Source organism: Bombina bombina, chromosome 10 (assembly GCF_027579735.1).
Source record: "Bombina bombina isolate aBomBom1 chromosome 10, aBomBom1.pri, whole genome shotgun sequence".
Classification (NCBI taxonomy): domain Eukaryota; kingdom Metazoa; phylum Chordata; class Amphibia; order Anura; family Bombinatoridae; genus Bombina; species Bombina bombina.
In genome coordinates this window covers 92,523,962-92,544,047 of record NC_069508.1, presented here as the reverse complement: position 1 = coordinate 92,544,047, position 20,086 = coordinate 92,523,962, and the positions used below count along the sequence as shown (strand labels likewise).

Sequence of the window (20,086 nt, the reverse complement as noted above, 5' to 3'; positions counted from 1 at the left end):
TTAAAGGGACAGTTTAGACCAAATTAAAATGTCATGATTCAGATAGGGAATGTAATTTTAAACAACTTTCAAATTTACTTTAATCATCAAATTAGCTTTGTTCCTTGTGTATTCTTTGTTGAAAGCTAAACCTAGGTAGCTTCATATGCTAATTTCTAAGCCCTTAAAGGCCACCTCTTGTCTGAATGCATTTGACAGTTTTTCACAGCTAGTTAGTTTATGTGTGCCATATAGATAAACATTGTGCTCACACCCTTGGAGCTACTTATGAGAGGGCACTGATTGGCTAAAATGCAAGTCTATCAAAAGAACTGAAATAAGGGGGCAGTCTGCAGAGGCTTAGATACAAGGTAATTACAGAGGTAAAAAGTATATTAATATAACCGTGTTGGTTATGCATAACTGGGGAATGGGTAATAAAGGGATTATCTATCTTCTTAAATAATAAAAATTCTGGAGTAGACTGTCCCTTTAAAAAATGTGTTTGTTTCCCTTTAAAGGACCAGTAAATATAGTAGATTTGCATAATCAACAAATGCATGATAAAAAGATAATGCAATAGCACTTAGGGGTAGATTTATTATGCAGCGGATTATGCAATCTACCCCCGAAGTTTCAGGTCCGCCTGAAACTTAAGTTAAGAAGCCGCGGTCATAAGACCGCTGCTCCTTAACTCATCCGCCACCTCTGAGGTGGTGGACAGCAATCATCCCGATCGTATCCGATCTGAATGATTGACACCCCTGCTAGCCACGAATGTGTAGGGGGGCGGCATTGCACAAGCATTTCACCAGAAATGCTTGTGCAATGATATGCTGTCAGCATTTATCGATGTCCGCCCGACATTTAATTAATCAACCCCTTAGTCTGAACTTCAAATGAGTAGTAGTTTTTTTTCTGACAATTTTCCAAGTTATGTCTATTTCCACTCCCTCTGTACCATCAGCCAATCACAAATGCATATACGTATATTCTGTGAATTCTTGCACATGCTCAGTAGGAGCTGATGACTCAAAAAGTGTAAATATGAAAACACTGTGCACATTTTGTTAACGGTAGTGAATTGGAAAGTTGTTTAAAATTGCTGCTCTATCTGAATCATGACAGTTTAATGTTGACTTGAGTGTCCTTTTAAATATGTGCAGTATACATCAGAAATTAAATACTATGGTGGTGATCACAATTTTGTGCTTATTATCGATGGAGAACGATTTCTGAACATTGGCTAGTATCAGTTTTCCCCCCCATTGATCACATTCCATAAACGTGTCTGCCATTTAGACCACTGAAGCTCGAAATTGTTACTTTACAAAAACAGCACAAAATGATCTGTATTGTTCATCTCCAAATTTCCTCATCCAAAAATTAAATGTGCACAATTTATGACCAACAAAATGGTGATTTTATGCGTTTAACCCTTAGATCACAGGTTGAAGGGCCTGTTTGTTGGCTGATCCCTTTAATAGTGTTATGCTAATAGATGACACTTGTGCAATTAACCTGTTGTGCTCCTAAACCATGGAGATATGTGTGTTTGTCTTTTCAAGGAATTTGAACAGGGGCATTATAGATACAGTGAGCCTGTGTCTCAGTTGGGTTATTGATTTCTCATTTGTATTAGTGTAAAAGTGTTTATTTGATTTTTTTTAATTTCAACGGGATAAAAAACAATCTGTTTCATTGTTGTAATAAAAAAAACACTAAGCAGTCCATGACTTCCTGTTTCTGTCCAACAAGGGGGCTGGGGTCTCTACAGGAAGGCATATGTATATATAGCATGATGTGATAAATCTTCTAGAGTAACATGAGCTGGCTTAGTGTTTAGTGAATGCAAGAGAAACAGGCAGTCAGGTTTGCCCATGCTCAGACAAGGACTGAATGCAACTTAATTTACCAACATGTCAGCTCCCTAATTTTCTTGAGGGCAGTGGCTACACTGAGAATTTCTAAGTACTCAGTTTGCAAGAAAAAAAGTAATTTGTTTTCTGGTTGTTGTTGTTGTTTTTTTTACACAATCTGTTTCTTTTTTGTTTAATTTAGCATATTTGTTTTTACTAAAGGAGTATTGTCATATTCCTTTAATTGATTAAGCAGGTAGAGTTTGTATCTGTTTGGTGACATTGCTTTCTAATAGATATGTGCATTTGGCAGTTTCGTTAGCTGCTGAATGGGAAGAAGACGGCTGTTCATGGCATTCGGCTCTTTTCGGAGCTGGATTTCTTCTTCTGAAAGTGCAACAAACAGATCTTAGTGTGCTACACTTTAACAAGAAGAAATCCGGCTCTTTTCTACGCCGTGAGCAACAACTTTCTTCCTCATTCGGCAACTAACCAAACCTAATGCATATGTCTATTTTCTAATACCATCCAATATGGCATTGGTAATGTTAGTGTACTTTGAGCAAAAACCAACGTTCCATTCTAAAACATTTTGGGGTTCTTAGTAATAATTTGAAAAATGTTATCTGGGGGTTTATCAATTCCTTTTAGATGTGGAAGTTGATGATAGGGAAAATGGCCTTATGAGATTAGGTATTAAGAATTTAGATTGTGATCAGATAAAAACAAAACTTGCACATTTTAAAGGAACATGAAACCCCAAATATTTATTTCATGATTCAGAAAGAGAATACATTTTTTTAAAAAGTTTCAATTTACTGCTATTAGCAATTTTGCTTCATTCTCGTGATATATTTGTTTGAAGTGCAGATATCTAGATAGGTAACGAAGATGGTGTCTGAAGAAAATCAAGTTGTTAATCCTTTAAAGGGACAGTCTAGTCAAAATTAAACTTTCATGATTCAGATAGGGCATGTAATTTTAAACAACTTTCCAATTGACTTTTATCATTAAATTTGCTTTGTTCCCTTGGTGGTATTTTTGAAAATCTAAACCTAGGTAGGCTCAAACGGATTTCTAAACCGTTGAAAACTGCATCTTAGCTCAGAGCATTTTGAAAGGTTTTCACAGTTGGCCAGTACTAGTTCATGTGTGGCATATAGATAAACATTGTGCTCACTCCCGTGGAGTTATTTAGGAGTCTGCACTGATTGGCTAAACTGCATGTCAGTCAAAAGTACTGAGATAGGGGGCAGTCTGCAGAGGCTTAGATGCGAGGTAATCACAGAGGTAAAACATATTAATATAACTGAGTTGGTTTTCCAAACTGGGGAATGGGTAATAATGGGATTATCTATCTTTTTTAAACAATAAAAATGTTGGTGTAGTCTGTCCCTTTAATGAGTACTTTTCCCTACAAGCAAGGATTGGGGCTATGCTGTGTCCATGTAATTGTGGCTTTTACCAGTTGGAAGATGGCAAAGTTGTCTTTGCTTACCTTCTAACATTTTTGCTACCCCTATATAGAAAACCAGGGTTGGTTACTCTTTTTGTTTCTTTGTCTACAGGTCTATGTAAGTAAGGAATCTGTCACACCTGTTGCTGTACCTGCCCTACAGCAGATCAACAGTTAAGTGCTTTTAACTTCTAGGTGAGAAGGATGCAGCACTTAGGATTTCCTTTTTTTTTTTCTTTTTTTTTTTTAAAAGAAGAAAAGGATATAAAGAGAACAAGGTGGATACTTATGGGACTGGATATCCCTTTAAAATTGGGGGATTTAGTTGGGCATCAGTTCAGGGCACTGATCTGTCATAGAAAGGCTCTTTATTTTGGCTATGGGGATATGTTTGGCATAGTTTACCCTTATTTTTGTTTTAGGGTACTATTTCTTTAAGGAGGTCTTGTTTGGCGGTTCTTTTTACCACGTTTATGCCTCCGGATTGCACTTTTGAAAAATACTGCGGTCATGTGTTCCTAAGGTAGGGGACGCTTTATCCGCCTTAGCCAAGAGAACTACTATTCCTCTTGAGGATAGTTCCTCTTTTAGAGACCCTATGGATAATAAACTGGAGGGTTATTTAAGAAAGATGTTTCTTCATCAGGGTTTGCAATGGCAACCAGTTACTAGTATTGTGACAGTTGCTGGTGCAGTCTCTTATTGGTGTGACTCATTGTCTGGTCTAATTTCAGAGGAGACTACTATAGAGGAGATCCAGGATAGGATCAAAGCTCTAAAGCTGGCTAATACTTTTATCTGTGATGCCAGCATGCAAGTAGTCAGCCTGGGAGCCAAGATTTCTAGTTTTGCAATTCTAGCCCGCAGAGCCCTATGGTTAAAATCTTGGTCTGCGGATGTGACTTCCAAGTCCAAGCTTCTGTCTCTACCCTTTAAGGGTAAGACTTTAATTGGTCCTGATCTGGCGGAGATAATTTCCACGGTTACTGGTGGAAAAGGAGCTTTTTTACCGTATGATAAGAAGAAAAGGCCCAAGGGTCGACAGACTTCTAATTTTCGTTTCTTTCGTAACTTCAAGGGACAGAAATCTTCATTGACTTCTAAACCTGAGCAAGTCAAGACCTCTTGGAGAGCTAGCCAGCCTTGGAATAAGGGTAAGCAATCCAGAAAGCCTTCCGCTGACGTTAAATCAGCATGAAGGGGCCGCCCCCGATCCAGTTCCAGATCCAGTAGGGGTCAGGCTTTCCTTTTTTCAGCAGGCTTGGATTTGTGATGTCCCAGATCCTTGGGCAGTGGACATAGTCTCCCAGGGATACAAGATAGGCTTCAAATCTTGTCCCCCCAGGGGCAGTTTTCTCCTATTGAGATTATCTGTAAACCAGGTAAAGAGAGAGGCCTTCTTAAACTGTGTAAAAGATCTGTCTTTTCTGGGAGTGATTGCCCCGGTTCCTCTAGCAGAACAGGGTCAGGGATTTTATTCAAATCTCATTGTGGTTCCCAAAAAGAGGGAACTTTTCAACCCATTCTAGACCTCAAGTGTCTCAACAAATTACTCAAGGTTCCGTCCTTCAAAATGGAGACTATTCGTTCTATTCTCCCTCTAGTTCAGGAAGGTCAGTTCATGACCACCATAGACCTGAAGGACACGTATCATCATGTGCCTATCCACAGGGAACATTTCAAGTTCCTGAGGTTTGCCTTTTTGGACCAACATTTCCAATTTGTAGCTCTTCCTTTCAGCCTCGCTACTGCTCCTCAAATCTTTACGAAATTTCTAGGGGCTCTTTTGGCTGTGGCCAGACCTCTAGGGACTGCAGTGGCACCTTACCTGGATGATATCTTGGTTCAAGCGCCATCTTTTCTGTTAGCAAGATCCCATAAAGATTCTCTGTTATCAATTCTCCGCTCTCACGGGTGGAAGGTGAATCTAGGGAAAAGTTCCTTGGTACCAAGTTCCAGGGTATGTTTTCTGGGGACGATCATAGACTTGGTATCTATGAAAATTTTCTTGACGGAGGTCAGAAAATTCAAGCTTCTTGCTACCCGTCATTCTCATCAGTCCTCTTTTCGTCCATCAGTGGTGGTGTGTATTGAAGTAATTGGTCTCATGGTGGCGTCCATGGACATTACTCCGTTTGCTCCCTTCCGAGACCTCTACAGTTATGCATGCTCAGACAATGGAACAGAGACCACTCAGACCTCTCTCAGAGGATAGTTCTAGACTCTCAGACAAGAGTTTCTCTGTCCTGGTGGATCTCCCAGGAACATTTGTCTCAGGGCACTTGTTTCCTGAGACCTTCTTGGGAGATTGTGACCACGGATGCCAGCCTGTCAGGCTGGGGATCAGTTTGGGGCTCCTTAGGAGCTTAGGGACTTTGGACTCAGGAGGAGTCTGCCCTAGAATTGAGAGCAATCTTCAATGCTCTAACAGTTTGGCCTCAACTGAGTTTAGTCCGGTTTATCAGATTTCAATCACTTTGGTGGCGTATATCAACCACCAAGGAGGAACTCGGAGCTTATTAGCTATGAAGGAGGTGACTCGCACTCTTCAGTGGACAGAGTCTCACAATTGTCATCTTTCTGCCATCCACATCCCAGGGGTGGACAACTGGGAAGCGGATTATCTAAGCAGGCAGACTTTTCACCCAGGGGAATGGGCCCTCCACCTGGAAGTATTCTTGATGTTAACTCTCAAGTGGGGAGTTCCGGAGCTGGATCTGATGGTGTCTCGTCTAAACGCCAAGCTTCCAAAATACGGAGCAAGATCAAGAGATCCTCAAGCAGCTCTGGTTAACGCCCTGCCAGTGCCATGGGATTTCGGTCTGATTTATCTGTTCCCTCCGTTTGCCCTACTTCCTTGAGTAATAGCCTGTATCAAACAGGAGCAGGCTTCAATGATTCTAATTGCTCCAGCGTGGCCTTGCAGACATTGGTTTGCGGACCTAGTGAAGATGTTGTCATTTCCCCCGTGGAAATTGCCTCTGAGGAAGGATCTTCTACTTCAGGGTCCCTTCCTCCATCCAAACTTAATTTCTCTGAAGCTGACTGCTTGGAGATTGAACTCTTAGTCTTGTCCAAATAAGGTTTTTCTGTAAAGGTTTTTGAGACTATAATTCAGGCTTGTAAGCTTGTTACTCGCAAGATTTGTTATAAGGTATGGCTTAACTACCTTCATTGGTGTGGATCTAGGGGTTTCTCTCGGAGTCAGGTGAGAATTCCCTGTATTTTGTCTTTTCTTCAGGAGGGACTGGAGGAAGGTTTATCAGTCAGTACTCTAAAGGGTCAGATTTCGGCTCTGTCGATTCTTTTGCAAAGGCGTCTAGCAATCTTACCAGATGTTCAATCTTTTGTTTCTGCCTTGGTTAGAATCAGGCCTGTGTTTAGGTCAATTGCTCCTCCATGGAGTCTTAATCTTGTTCCGTTTGAGCCCATAATTCTGTTGATATTAAATTATTGTCCTGGAAGGTTTTGCTTCTTCTGGCTATTTCCTCTTCCCGCAGGGTTTCAGAGCTTTCGGCTCTACAGTGTGACCATCCTTATCTTATTTTTTAATGCAGATAAGGCGGTCCTTCATACTAATTAGGATTCCTTCCTAAGGTGGTTTCGGACCACAATATTAACCAAGAAATTGTTATTCCTTCATTTTGTCCTAATCCTTTCTCTCAGAAGGAACGGTTGTTGCACAATCTGGATGTTGTGCGTGCTCTGAAGTTCTATTTGCAGACTACTAGAGATTTTCGTCAATCTACTGCACTTTTTGTTGTGTTTTCTGGTAAGCGGAGGGGTCAGAAGGCCACTTCTTCTACTCTTTCCTTTTGGCTGAGAAGTGTTATTCGGTTGGCTTATGAGACAGCTGCACAGCAGCCTCCAGAGACAATCACGGCTAATTCCACTAGGCCTGTCTCTTATTCTTGGGCCTTTAAAAATTATGCTTCTGTGGAACAGATTTGCAAGGCGGCTACTTGGTCTTCATTGCATACTTTTTCCAAACTTTACAGGTTTGATGTTTTATGCCGCAGCTGAGGCTTTCTTTGGGAGGAAAGTTCTTCAAGCAGTGGTGCCTTCCGGTTTAGGTTTGCCTGTCTTGTGTCTCCCTCCCTTCCATTATGTGGCCTCTAGCTTGGGTATTGGTTCCCACTAGTAATTGAATGGATTTGTGGATTCACCATGCCATTGGAAAGAAAACAAAATTTATGCTTACCTGATAAATTATTATTATTATTATCAGTTATTTGTAGAGCGCCAACAGATTCCGCAGCGCTAAAATTCTTTTCTTTCGTGGCATGGAGAGTCCATGACCCTCTCTTTTTTTTCTTCTTAAGACGGCTTTTTTCTAAACCTCAGGCACCTCTATACCCTTTGTGTTCTCTTCTCTTTCCATGATTCCTCGGCTGAATGACTGGGGATTGTGGGAAGTGGGAGGATACTTGAAGCTTTACTGGGGTGTTCTTTGCCTCCACCTGGTGGCCAGGAGTTGAATTGAATGGATTTGTGGACTCTCCATGCCAGGAAAGAAAATAATTTATCAGGTTAGCATAAATTTAGTTTTTTTAATTCCTTAAAGATTTTTAAAATTGTTTAAATATTTTTTATTAACAAGCAACAGATTTTACTCCACCGGTGTATAAATATGTTTATTACATTACATTATTAAATATAATTTTTTTTATTAATCAGTGTGAGTTTTTAATTAGCTTTTCTAGTGCATTCTTGTTTCTGTCATTGTTACAAAATGTTCTGATTTCAGCATCACTTCATTTAGCATGTTTTATATTTTTAAGCTTACTACATGTTTTGTATTACTTGAAATGGACATATTTAGGAGTTGTTGTTTTTTTTTGGGGGGGGGTTGCATCTGAAAGAGGATGTTTTAAAAGATGCCACGTAAAGATTTGTGTCCTTGAGCTAAATAAACATGATTTTTCTTTATGTATTTATGAAATCCGGTCATCCTATGAGAACTTATATATCATAACAAAATGGGAATTTCCTGCTATTTAATTATATGTTTACAATAGCACTTACTCATAATTTTAAATGATCAATAGGTTTTTTTTCTACCAAATTTAAAAATGTGCTAACATTTCCTCCCCCTGTATCATATGACAGCCACCAGCCAATCACAAAACACATTTATGTATATACTATAAACTCTTCCACATGCTTAGGAGCTGGTGCCTCAGAAACTGTAAATAAATAAATAAAAAATTTTTAACAAACATATGCTCTATCTGGATCCTAACGTTTAATTTTTTACTTTAGTGTTCCTTTAAGATTTTTTCATACAAGTATTTTAATGTGTATATGTAGGGATTATTATTATCGGTTATAAGTATAGCTCCAACAGGTTCCGCAGCACTAGGGATATTTCATATACATTATTATCATGTAATTTTAAAGTGATGACAAAAGTGCTAGGTACATGGCATAGGTTCACAATGACACTGATTTGTGGTAAAAAAACAAAAAAAACAAATGATACAAAACAAATTAATGCAGGAGAAGAATGGTCCTACTCTGAAGCGTTAATAATTAAGAGGTGGAGGAGACAGAGAGAATGGGATAGCTTGTCATTTGGTATGAAGTTAAATTACAGTATATTGTATTTGTAACAGTGAGACATGGCAGTTCAAGATTTATTTTCCATGAAAATATTTCTACCTAAATTCTTCAAGCATGAGATGAATATATTATAATGTGTTGTGGTTTACTGGTTTATTCACATGATATTCTTGGTACTTAGGTTGTACTGTGGGACATCTCAGCACATGAAGAAAAGCTAATGGTAAAAACAGGTGCTCACCAGAGTTTGGCTCCAAAGGTATGTTTCCAAAATTAGTCTTATTTATTGCTTCATAGCCAACATGCTGGTGCAGATTCCAACTTCTACATACATGGGAACCACAGATCAATATTTTAGAAATATTAAGAGTCTCCTACAAATGTATTAAACTCCAAAAAAATGATTATTATTCTTGTTTATTTATAAAGTGCCAACATTTTAAGTAGTGTTATACAAGAGTACATTACAATAATGGGGGTACAATACAATAAAAACTTACATTGCGTAAGACTATACAATGTACTTTACTACATTGACAAACATAAGCAAATGGAGAGTAGCGGCCTGCCCTTGAGCACAGTCAGTTGTAGATGCACTTTATACAAGGTGAGCTACAGTTAGAGAGGCTCTCAAGGGAGAGGGAAACATAAGTAGTAAATATATCTTTAAGTAAGTTGTATGCATCCTTGAACAGATAATGTTTTAAACGAACACTTATCCTAAAAATGGACGGCGCCACAGGTGCAAATAATAATATAATAGCTAGATATAAAACCCCAGCTATACAGATGCTCTTGTAGGGTTAAAATATAATAATGTATTGGTATACAGTTATTACTATATATAGGGCTATTGGTCTATAAAGACACTGCTCATATAATAAAAGAGCAAAATACAGAACCCAAAATTCAAATGCAACCAATCAATGAAAAAATATATATGACATAAATAAAGAAATAAATAGTTAGTAAGAAAAAAAATGTCCACAAACTAAAAAGGTAATGTGATGTGATATCACTATGTAAGTAAAAAGTCTTTTGTACTTAATCCAAAAGCCAGTCTAGGGTTGCTGCTCCTTGTATGCCCGGCGGTGTCTGTTCCCAGGCTTCAAATAACGATGTAAACAGGGTTAGTTCTCTAGGAGAGAAACAAAAACAGAGCGCATCCACAATCTAAGTGTAGTTGTAAAAGTCACAGTTTATTCAGACATGTAAAACAACAATTGCACACTCACAAACGAGCCCTCAAACATATGAGGTATGTTGGTACATTCAGCAGATACAAGGCTTCATACCCCTCCAGCGATATTGCAGACTCCTTCCTTTATCCCACTGTGTTCCTGATGCCTATATTAGTGTATGGCTCTAGCAGGGGAAAAAAAGTGTACTGCCACGCTTGGGGTAAGCTCAATATATGCGTGATTAAGGAGATCGTGAAAATACCGCTGTTATTTTCTATGCAATGAAAGCCGGCTATTGCTCAGAAAACAGCGTGTATAACAGTCCCTTCTCCTAGGATTATGGGCGTGGCCACGTCCATAATCCTAGGAGAAGGGACTGTTATACATGCTGTTTTCTGAGCAATAGCCAGCTTTCATTGCACAGAAAATAACAGCGGTATTTTCACGATCTCCTTAATCACGCAATATATTGAGCTTACCCCAAGCGTGGCAGTACACTTTTTTCCCCCTGCTAGAGCCATACACTAATATAGGCATCAGGAACACAGTGGGATAAAGGAAGGAGTCTGCAATATCGCTGGAGGGGTATGAAGCCTTGTATCTGCTAAATGTACCAACATACCTCATATGTTTGAGGGCTCGTTTGTGAGTGTGCAATTGTTGTTTTACATATCTGAATAAACTGTGACTTTTACAACTACACTTAGATCGTGGATGCGCTCTGTTTTTGTTTCTCTCCTAGAGAACTAACCCTGTTTACATCGTGTTTTAAAGGAACACTTGAAGTTTTTGAGACTAGAGGAAAGTCTGCTGAGTGATGCAAGGAGTTCCATATGATAGGTGAAATTCTAGAAAAGTTTTGCAGGCAAGAGTGTGAGGAAGTAATGAAAGATGAGGAGAGAAGTAGGTTTTGGGCATAGCGGAGGGGTCAGGCTGGGGAGTATTTTTAGATAAAGGTAGACATATAGGAGGGTGCAGTGTTGGTGAGAACTTTGTTTGTTAGGATTAGAATTTTATTATTGAGGCTAAGGGAAGCCAGTGGAGGTGTTGGCAAAAAAGGTGCAGCAGATATGGAGCAATACTTAAGAAAAATAAGCCTGGCAGAGGCATTCATGAAGGATTGCAGTGGGGACAGGCAGTAGCTTGGGAGACCAGATAACACAGAATTGCAATAGTCAAGGCAGGAAATGATAAGGGAGTGGATATAATGTTATTTATGTCTTGAGTGAGGAAGTGACAAATTTTAGAGATGTTTTTAAGGTGGAAGTAGCAGGAGATAGTTAAGGACTTAATGTGGGGAGCAAAGGAAAGTTCTGAGTCAAATGTAACACCAAGGCACCGGGCCTGGGAGGTAGAGGGGATGATAGTTGTTCTCACAGTACGTGAGGTTTGGGGAACGGGGAAGTTGGTAGAGGGAGGAAATAGTAGTTCAGTTTTAGAGAGGTTTAGCTTTAGGTGGTGAAAAGCCATCCAGGATGAGATATTAGCTAGGCAGCTGGGGACACGAGTCATCAGGGAGGAGGAAATGTCTGGTGCAGAAAGGTAGATTTGGGTGTTGTCAGCATAGAGATGATACTGTAACACACAATACCTGATTAATGAGCCTAGAAATGATGTGTAGCCTTGAAGTACCCCAACAGAAAGGGGAGGAAGAGGTTAGAAAGGTAGGGAGAAAGCTACAGTAGAGCTGTGTCACAAATACACAAGAATGAAGGGTCTGGAGCAGCAGTGGATGGTCAACAGTGCCAAAGGCTTCAGAGAAGTCTAAAAGGATTAGTATGGAGTAATGGCCTATAGACTTGGCAGTAAGCAGGTCATTTGTCACCTTGGTGATGGCAGTGTTGGTAGAGTATTGGGGCCAAAAGCCAGATTGCAAAGGGTCAAGAAGATGGTTAGATGATAGAAAGTGTGATAAGCATTTATAAACAATCCCTTGAAGAAGTTTAGAAGCAAGGGGAAGAAGAAGATAGATAGTTGCAAGGGGATGTACTTAGAGCATGTTTAAGGGATGATGGAAATTTACCAGATTTAAAGTTATTGTAAAGTTTAGTAGTTTGATACACAGTATATAAAATTATTTATAAAACCAGTGGCACTTTAATTTGTTAAAATTTTTTAAAGACGCTTCCTTTGTAAAATATTTACCATTTAGTAATAGTAAACATTGCGCCGTTCCTCCGCCCGCATCTCATACTTGATTTAGCTGATGGATTACAAAGCCAGCTTCATCCAATTGTTGTGTGCCCCACTTGGAGTCCAGCTGGTGGGGCAGGCAATGATTGGATGAAGCCAGATTTGTCATCATTCAGCTAAATCAAGTACGAGTTGCGGGTCGAGGGACAGCGCAATGTTTACCATCCCTTAGAGATAGTGGATGTTTTTACTAACTATTATAGCTCGTTATATGACGGGGACGACGGTCACTAAATCTGCTCATAATACCTCACTTCTTATCCGATTTCCAACTGAGGCTAACCTGCCCAAGGTGTTGGAAGAAGAATTACACACATTAAATGCTATCAAAGTAGAAAGTCCACAGCACTCCAAAAATATCTTATAAGCAATTTATTTGTGGAAAAACAGCAATGTTTCGGGGTCACAGCCCCTTATTCAAGCATGAGTAAGGGGCTGTGACCCCGAAACGTTGCTGTTTTTCCACAAATAAATTGCTTATAAGTTATTTTTGGAGTGCTGTGGACATTCTACTTTGATTGTATACCTTTGGAGGGACTGGGCAGTGTCCTCTGTCTTCACGAGCACCCTTCTTTACATTTGTGCTGTACTCCCCCCACTCTATTTACACATTAAATGCTGACATTACTGTACCAGAGGTCCTCTCTGTCATCAAGGATCTGAAGCAGGCAAAGGCAGCTGGCCCTGAAGGACTACCGGGGGAGTATTATAAACTCTTTAAACTGACACTAACCCAACACTTAGTGCAATTTTGGAATCATATTCTTCAGGGAAAGGATCTACCCTCTGAACTTCTTCATGCCAAAATAGTCGTGATACCCAAACCAGGAAAGGATAAAACAATGTGTAAAAACTACCGCCCAATCTCTTTAATCAATCAGGACATAAACAATCTTTACCAAAGTCTTAGCAAACCATTTAAAACATATTTTACCCAAGTTGGTCCACCTGGACCAAGTTGGCTTCATTAAAGATATGGAATATTTAATGCATGGTGTCTCTGATAGACTACTTGGATGCCACAAGAACCCCTTCTCTGCTGCTCTCTTTAGACGCAGAGAAGGCGTTTGGTATAGTTGACAGGGACTACATGGTGGCGGTATTAGAGGGAATGGGTTTTACAGGATAATGTATGTCAGCCCTTACAAAGATATATTCAAACCCTTTGGCCTGGGTGAGAGCAATGAGACATCAGTCCCACCACTTCACCATACTGAACGGAACCAGGCAGGGATGCCCACTCTCACCCCTGTTATTTGCTATCTGCATAGAACCCATAGCACTTCATATAAAAAATTATCCAGATATCACAGGAGTGATGATTAACGGAGAAGAATACAAAATAGCTCTATTTGCAGATGACGACCTTCTATCACTGACTATATGGTAAATAATTTACAACGGAAGCGCCTTTAAATATTTTAACAAATTAAAGTGCCACTGTTTTTATAAATAATTTTATATACTGTGTATTAAACTACTAAACTTTACAATCACTTTAAGAGAGGCTGAATATATGTGTAATTATGAGTGTAAGAGTAGGGGAAAGGAAATTTAGCAGTTTTGAGTGAATAGGATCAAGGGGACAGGTAGTAAGATGGGAAGATGAAAGGAGAGCAGAAACCTCCTCCACTGTAACAGGAGTGAAAGTGCTGAGTTTTGCGGTAGGCTGAGATTGAAAGTTGTAATGGGAGGAGAGAGAGCGCACAGGAGGGTATACACTGCAGCCACATAAACTAAGGCACACATTTTTAGTTTCACTTTTCTTGGGACCACAATGCTGCTGGCCCTGCTGTAGATTATAATTGATAATAAAATAGCAGCAGGATAGCCCATATCATTTTTTATTATTATTATTAAAATATTGCTCTAGTGAAGTCTTTTATAATGGTAAGGCAACAAAATTACATTTTATTTTTTAGACTGGTCTTGAAGAAAAGATGCCAAAAGAGCCACCATTTGTCAGATTTTGTGCAGTTTCATCTATCGAACATGGACACACAAATGTTATTACAGATATGCATTGGCTTCCGGACTTCTTGGAGGTAATGTTTATACGATTTGATTTTGCTCTGTTTTGTTTTTAATAAATAAAGCTTTATTTAACACCATAATCTACCATATGAAATTGCTGAATTATGTATACAGTAAAAATTTGAATATCATTTTGTAATTTAATCTCCAACTGCCTTTTGTGGAAACGCACTTTGCTTTAATGAAAAAAAAAGTTAAAATTTCAGACGTATTTATTTCCTTTAGTATTCAGAATTTTTAGTTCTTGAGAAGCTTCAAACTCTCTGACATTAAAGGGACATCAAACAACTTATTTCCTAGTGAGGCCAAAAAGCTTAATCTGTAATCTGGGTTTTCAAAATGCTGCAAATTGCCTAAATCAACTATTTAAGTGACCATTAAACTCAAAATATCAACAACACATTATTAAGATTGAAACATTATTGCAATATATATTAATTATTTATTTTGATTCCCTTTGCTGTAAAAATACATCTGAAATTTGTACTTATTCTACTTTCCTCCAGGGAGGCTTGGGTTAATACTTTTAGCTAATTTATGTGTGAGCTTTTGTTTACCCCCCTCCTCCATCACCTTCTCTGTACTCATTTTAATGCGGATTATCCATTTTGCATCAACAATCATGATTGAAAAATCATTCTTTGCAATACCAGTAGTTTAGGTATGAATATTATTGTATAAATAAATATATATTTAGTTAAGAATAGAAGAGGGTATTCCACCTCAGTCTTTTTCCTTAACTGCACACGTGCAAAATAGTTCATGCTATTCTGTGTATTAGTTTCTGATTGGTTAGCAGGGGTTCTTTTGTTCTGGGGGACAGGGAAATTAGTGAATAGAAAAAACATAAAACAAAATGCTCATTTGACTAAATAAAACTGCATTATTCATTGGACAATTCTTCTCAGATATGAAAGTACATTATTATGCAGCTTACAATTTGTGTTTAACGTTCCTTTAATTTGTAGGTTACAGAAATTGCTTTTTGGCCTCCACAAAAGAGAGAGGTGTTTAATAGACAAAAAAAAGTGTTACTCTGTATTCGCTAATTTGTAATATGACGACGAGCAGCGGCATTCAGTTCTGTTTGCCGCTGTATTTTTTTGTGTCAAATTGCAACACACAAAGATTTGTGCAAATCCAGGTTGTTGTGTGTTGCACTTTGATGCTAATAAATCTGGCGCTGAAAAGAACAGAATGCCGCTGCTCATTGCCATATTATGATTTTTTGTCCACCCATATTGTGTATTGCCCTTTTAAATATACCGGCTGGCTGAATTTTCCACTCTTGAGAATGTCATAGCCATAACTGTAAACAACCTTTCTTGCGGAAAATCTTAATTCTGTTATTTTTTTAACTCAGAATAAAAGGTCCCAGACCTATATTAGGGCTAGATTACTAGTGGAGCGCTATATATTGCTCCTGCGTATTACTTTGGCTTTTTGCGCACAATTGCGTTTAACCAAGTGCGCTAACCTGACATGAAAAATAAATATTTCACATTCCAATGTTCTTCAATTACAGGATAATGTTGTTGTTTTTTAGTCTTAAATACTGCTTCGCGATTTAGATCTTAACGCAGCAGACGTTAAGATCTAAAAATCTGTGGGGTGATCTGTTAGCACATACATAAAAACGTAGTATTCTTAAGCGTATTATTGAAATATTACATATAAAATATTTCTATATATATCTGATACCGTTTATGTAAAATACATATATATACCTACATATCTATAGGAATAGATATGCAGGTATAGGTATATTGTGAGTGTAACTAACGTTTAAATGTATTTTTTATGTTTCTTATGACACTTTTTATTCAAGTTGCGGTAACCCTGACGCACATTAAATACAATTGCGCTCGAGCGGACACATTTACTTTCGACTTCTTATATGCCCGCTTCTTTTGATACGCGTAAACTGGTGTGATAAACCCAATATCGCTTGTGCGCAACTGTTAGCACCCCATGGTTGTTTATGTGGCTCTGTTGTTTTGAACAAACAAATTAACTTTATTTATTTTTTTAGCTCTCCAGAACAGGAGTTCCATATGAAAATAAAAATGGATGTTGCATACAGCTTGTCACATGTTCTCCTGATTGGTATGACAACCATTAAATTATGTGTAATAGTAATGTCAGTGCTTTTGTATTATTAAAAGGACATTGTAGTTATTTTCTTTGTTTAATCTAAAAGGGATCATTTCAAAATGTATTGTAGTTTAAAAAAATATTAAATATATACAGTATATATATATGTCTGGCCGAAACATGTTAGGTTGTGGTCATTGTTCAACCTGGAAACTCTGCTGCACAGGTTTTTTACCTATACTATGGGCTAGATTTATTAAAGCTAAGGCAGACAGGGGCGCATATACGCGCCCCTGTACGCCTCAACTCGCCTGTGGCGGGGCGAAATTACCCGCAGGTATTCGCCATTGCACACGAGCGCAATTTTGCGCTTGCGTGCAATCCCAACCCCTGCCCGCGCACAGCCAATCAAGCTCGGGCAGGAGCTGTCAATCTCCTCGGTCTGACTAGACCGAGGAGATTGAATTTTGCCACCTTAGAGGTGGCGAAGAGGTTAGGGAAGCGGCGGTCTGGTGACCGCTGCTTGATAAATTACGGTGAGCAAGTTCTTATGAGAACTTGCAGCAATAGGGCTTTAATAAATCTAGCCCTATGTCTAAATAAAGCTTGGATTTTTTACTTACTACTGGATGCCTGGAATCTTCATTGTTTCTTCAAAATATATATATATATAGATAGATAGATAGATAGATAGATAGATAGATAGATAGATAGATAGATAGATAGATAGATACAGTACTGTATATATATATATATATATATATAATGCATGCCCCTTACTGGATAAGCCAGTGTGTTCTTGTCAGGCTTTTAGAGGTTTGTCAGATTCCTCCAACCATCCAGTAAATTTTAGTAAGAAGTAAAAAAAATGTACTATTATAATATACTATTATATTTGTATCAATCTGTTGGACCATTTTATTTTTTAAACACATAGTTAAAGTTAACTCCAGAACAGCAATGCACTATTGGTGACTAGCTAAACACATCTGCATCTGATGAGTCACTGACATGCTCCTGAGCCTACTTAAAAGTATACTTTTTTCTTAAAGGATATCAAGAAAAATAATTTAGGCCTTTTTTGGTTCTTATTTGGGAAGAAAAGGCTAATTTTCTATTCGGAGCAATTACAATAATGTGTTTTTGGCTCCTTTAAGGGATTTGTTAACCCTTTCGTGCTGGTAGTAAGTTTAACATAGTAAAGAAGTTCTGATGTAAAAACTTGCTGGAATAATGAAATCACACAATTGTCAATGCGATCACGTGTTTTCAAGGCCGACATCAGATCATGGGGAACTGTCTACACTGCAAGGCACACCCCCAGTCCAATGTTTCATTCCCTGAAAGGAGGAGGCTGCAGTACACCATATAAGGTAGGGCGTTCCATGCTGTCCTAACGGCGTTAAAGCCTAGCACCATTAGGACAGCATGGAACATCTTAACAGTGCAAAGCAGTTAAAAAGGGAATTTTTCTTTTACAAAAGCAAAGTATATATCAGCAAATAAACACTGTTAAAAAAAACACGTAAATAGAAAATACATTTTTTAAACTAATTTAAATCGGCCATTTGGTTTGCAAAATGTGCAGGTTTTGTAAATCAAGGGAGACCCCACCCTTTAAACCCTCTTCAGTATGTTTACTCTGCTGTGGACAATCAGAAACCTAATTTAAATTTGTTTGCTTACTAATATATTCAGTCAATGTACAGTAGCCATGGTCAGGTAAATAGCAGCATTTTCATCTTACATTACATTAAAGGGACATTTCAGCCAAAATTGGAATCTACATGGCTGCATTTCAGTTTTGAATAGAAGCCTTTTTGTAATATACATGCGTTAGCAAAAATGCTTCTAATCAAAGCTATAGCTGATTCAAAAGTGTATTCAAGTATGCACCGTGCACCAGCATTTTAAATCCAGTACTTACTTAGAGACCCTAAGGTGCTTCATCCATCTGGTAATAACTCCATTTGTCAATTGCTGACATAATACAAGCCCCACTGACACTCTGAGCAACTGCAGTATTTAAAATGCTGGTGCACTGAGAATATAATAATGTTAAATCTATGCTTCACATGCACGTGCAGTGAAAAATGTTAACACAAAAACAGTGATAACTTTACTAGAAGCATTTTTACCAATCATGTATATTGCAAATATGTTTTATTCAAATATGTCATTCATCTTTGTGCATTTTAATTTTGACTGGAATGTCCCTTTAAAAGAAAATTGAATACAAAGTTAGAAAAATTTTGAATTTGAATTTCCTGTTTTATAATTCAGCTCTCTGTAATGCTCTATTATTTTTAATCTTCCGTACAATATATAGCCAGTTATATGAAAGCATTTAGTGTAATTAGAAAATACCATAAAACATAAGAGAATTTTGGTTTTGCAGTTTTTGTTCCTTTAAACTTAAAAGGACAGTCAACTCCAAAAATGTTATTGTTTAAAAAGATAGTTAATCCCTTTTTTACCCATTCCCCAGTTTTGCACAGCAAACATGGTTATATTAATACACTTTTGACCTCTGTGATTACCTTGTACCTAAACCTCTTCTGACAGCCCCCTGATCACATGGCTATTTATTTATTATCTATTGGCTTGCATTTTAGCCAATTAGGGCTGTGTTGTGCACAACTCCACGGGCATGAGCAAAAATGTTCTATGTATGGCTCACATGAACTAGCACTCTCCTGTAGTGAAAAGCAAATAAAAAAGCATATGATTAAGAGGGTGTCTGTAGTGGCTTAGAAACAGTCAGAAATTTAGAGGTTTCAATGTTATAAAATGTAATAATATAACAATGTTGGTTGTGCAAAGCTGGGGAATGGGTAATAAAGGCATTATCTATCTTTTTAAACAATAACAATTTTGGTGTTGACTGTCCCTTTAACTAAATGTATTTCTTTTTTCTACACAGCAACGTCATGTTCTGGGACATTCGATTACTTAAAGCACCTGTCCAGTCTGCAAGTAACAAAAGAATCATAGAAGAGAAACATTTTGAAAACCCATATGCTATACCGGAAACCTTCAAACACCTAGACCTTACCTGGAAACCTTTTATCAAGGTAATATTGCGCCTAAATAAAATAAAAATCATTAAAAAATGATTTATTTGTCTGTAAGTTTATCCTGCAGATGTTGTTGATTGTAATTGTTGACAGTAATGTTGCCTGAAATTGCTTTCTTACTAAACAACTTACCACAGACTCAATCAAGAGTTTTATCCAAACTTAAAGGGACAGTATACACCCATGTTCATATAACTGCATGTAATAGACACTACTATAAAGAATAGGATGCACAGATACGGATATAAAAATCCAGGATAAAACTGTTTAAAAACTTAGAAGCTCTCAGTTTAGCTCTGTTGAAAAGGTAGTTGGAAAGCCCACTGCAAGTGGGAAATAAGACCCTCCCCCTTCTTTTGCATATGAAAAGACCCTTTACACAAACAGGAGCAAGCTGAAGTAGGTATCTGACGGTATTCTCCTCCTAAAACTTTGGGGCTTGGTTAGGAGTCTGAAAATCAGAGCAATGTTATTTAAAAATAAGCAAAACTAAACATTTAAAAAAAAACTACTTTATGGGCTGTATAAATAGATTATCTACAAAACATGTATGCACAGAAAAAATTAGTGTATAATGTCCCTTTAAAGGGACATTAAACACTAAATAAATGCTAGATAGAATGATGCAGTCAAAAAAAAGATTAGTCTGAA

At 37.9% G+C, this 20,086-nt stretch overlaps 1 protein-coding gene across 1 annotated transcript in view; it reads left to right on the top strand.

Moving 5' to 3' along the window:
- Positions 1 to 20,086, top strand: part of DNAI3 (dynein axonemal intermediate chain 3) — a 247,185-nt gene that overhangs the window by 103,811 nt on the left and 123,288 nt on the right. Inside the window, exons 10-13 of the mRNA XM_053693156.1 lie at positions 9,038 to 9,115; positions 14,153 to 14,275; positions 16,297 to 16,370; positions 19,282 to 19,432. Of these exons, the coding sequence (XP_053549131.1) occupies positions 9,038 to 9,115; positions 14,153 to 14,275; positions 16,297 to 16,370; positions 19,282 to 19,432 (426 nt within the window). The remainder of the gene's footprint in view (positions 1 to 9,037; positions 9,116 to 14,152; positions 14,276 to 16,296; positions 16,371 to 19,281; positions 19,433 to 20,086) is intronic.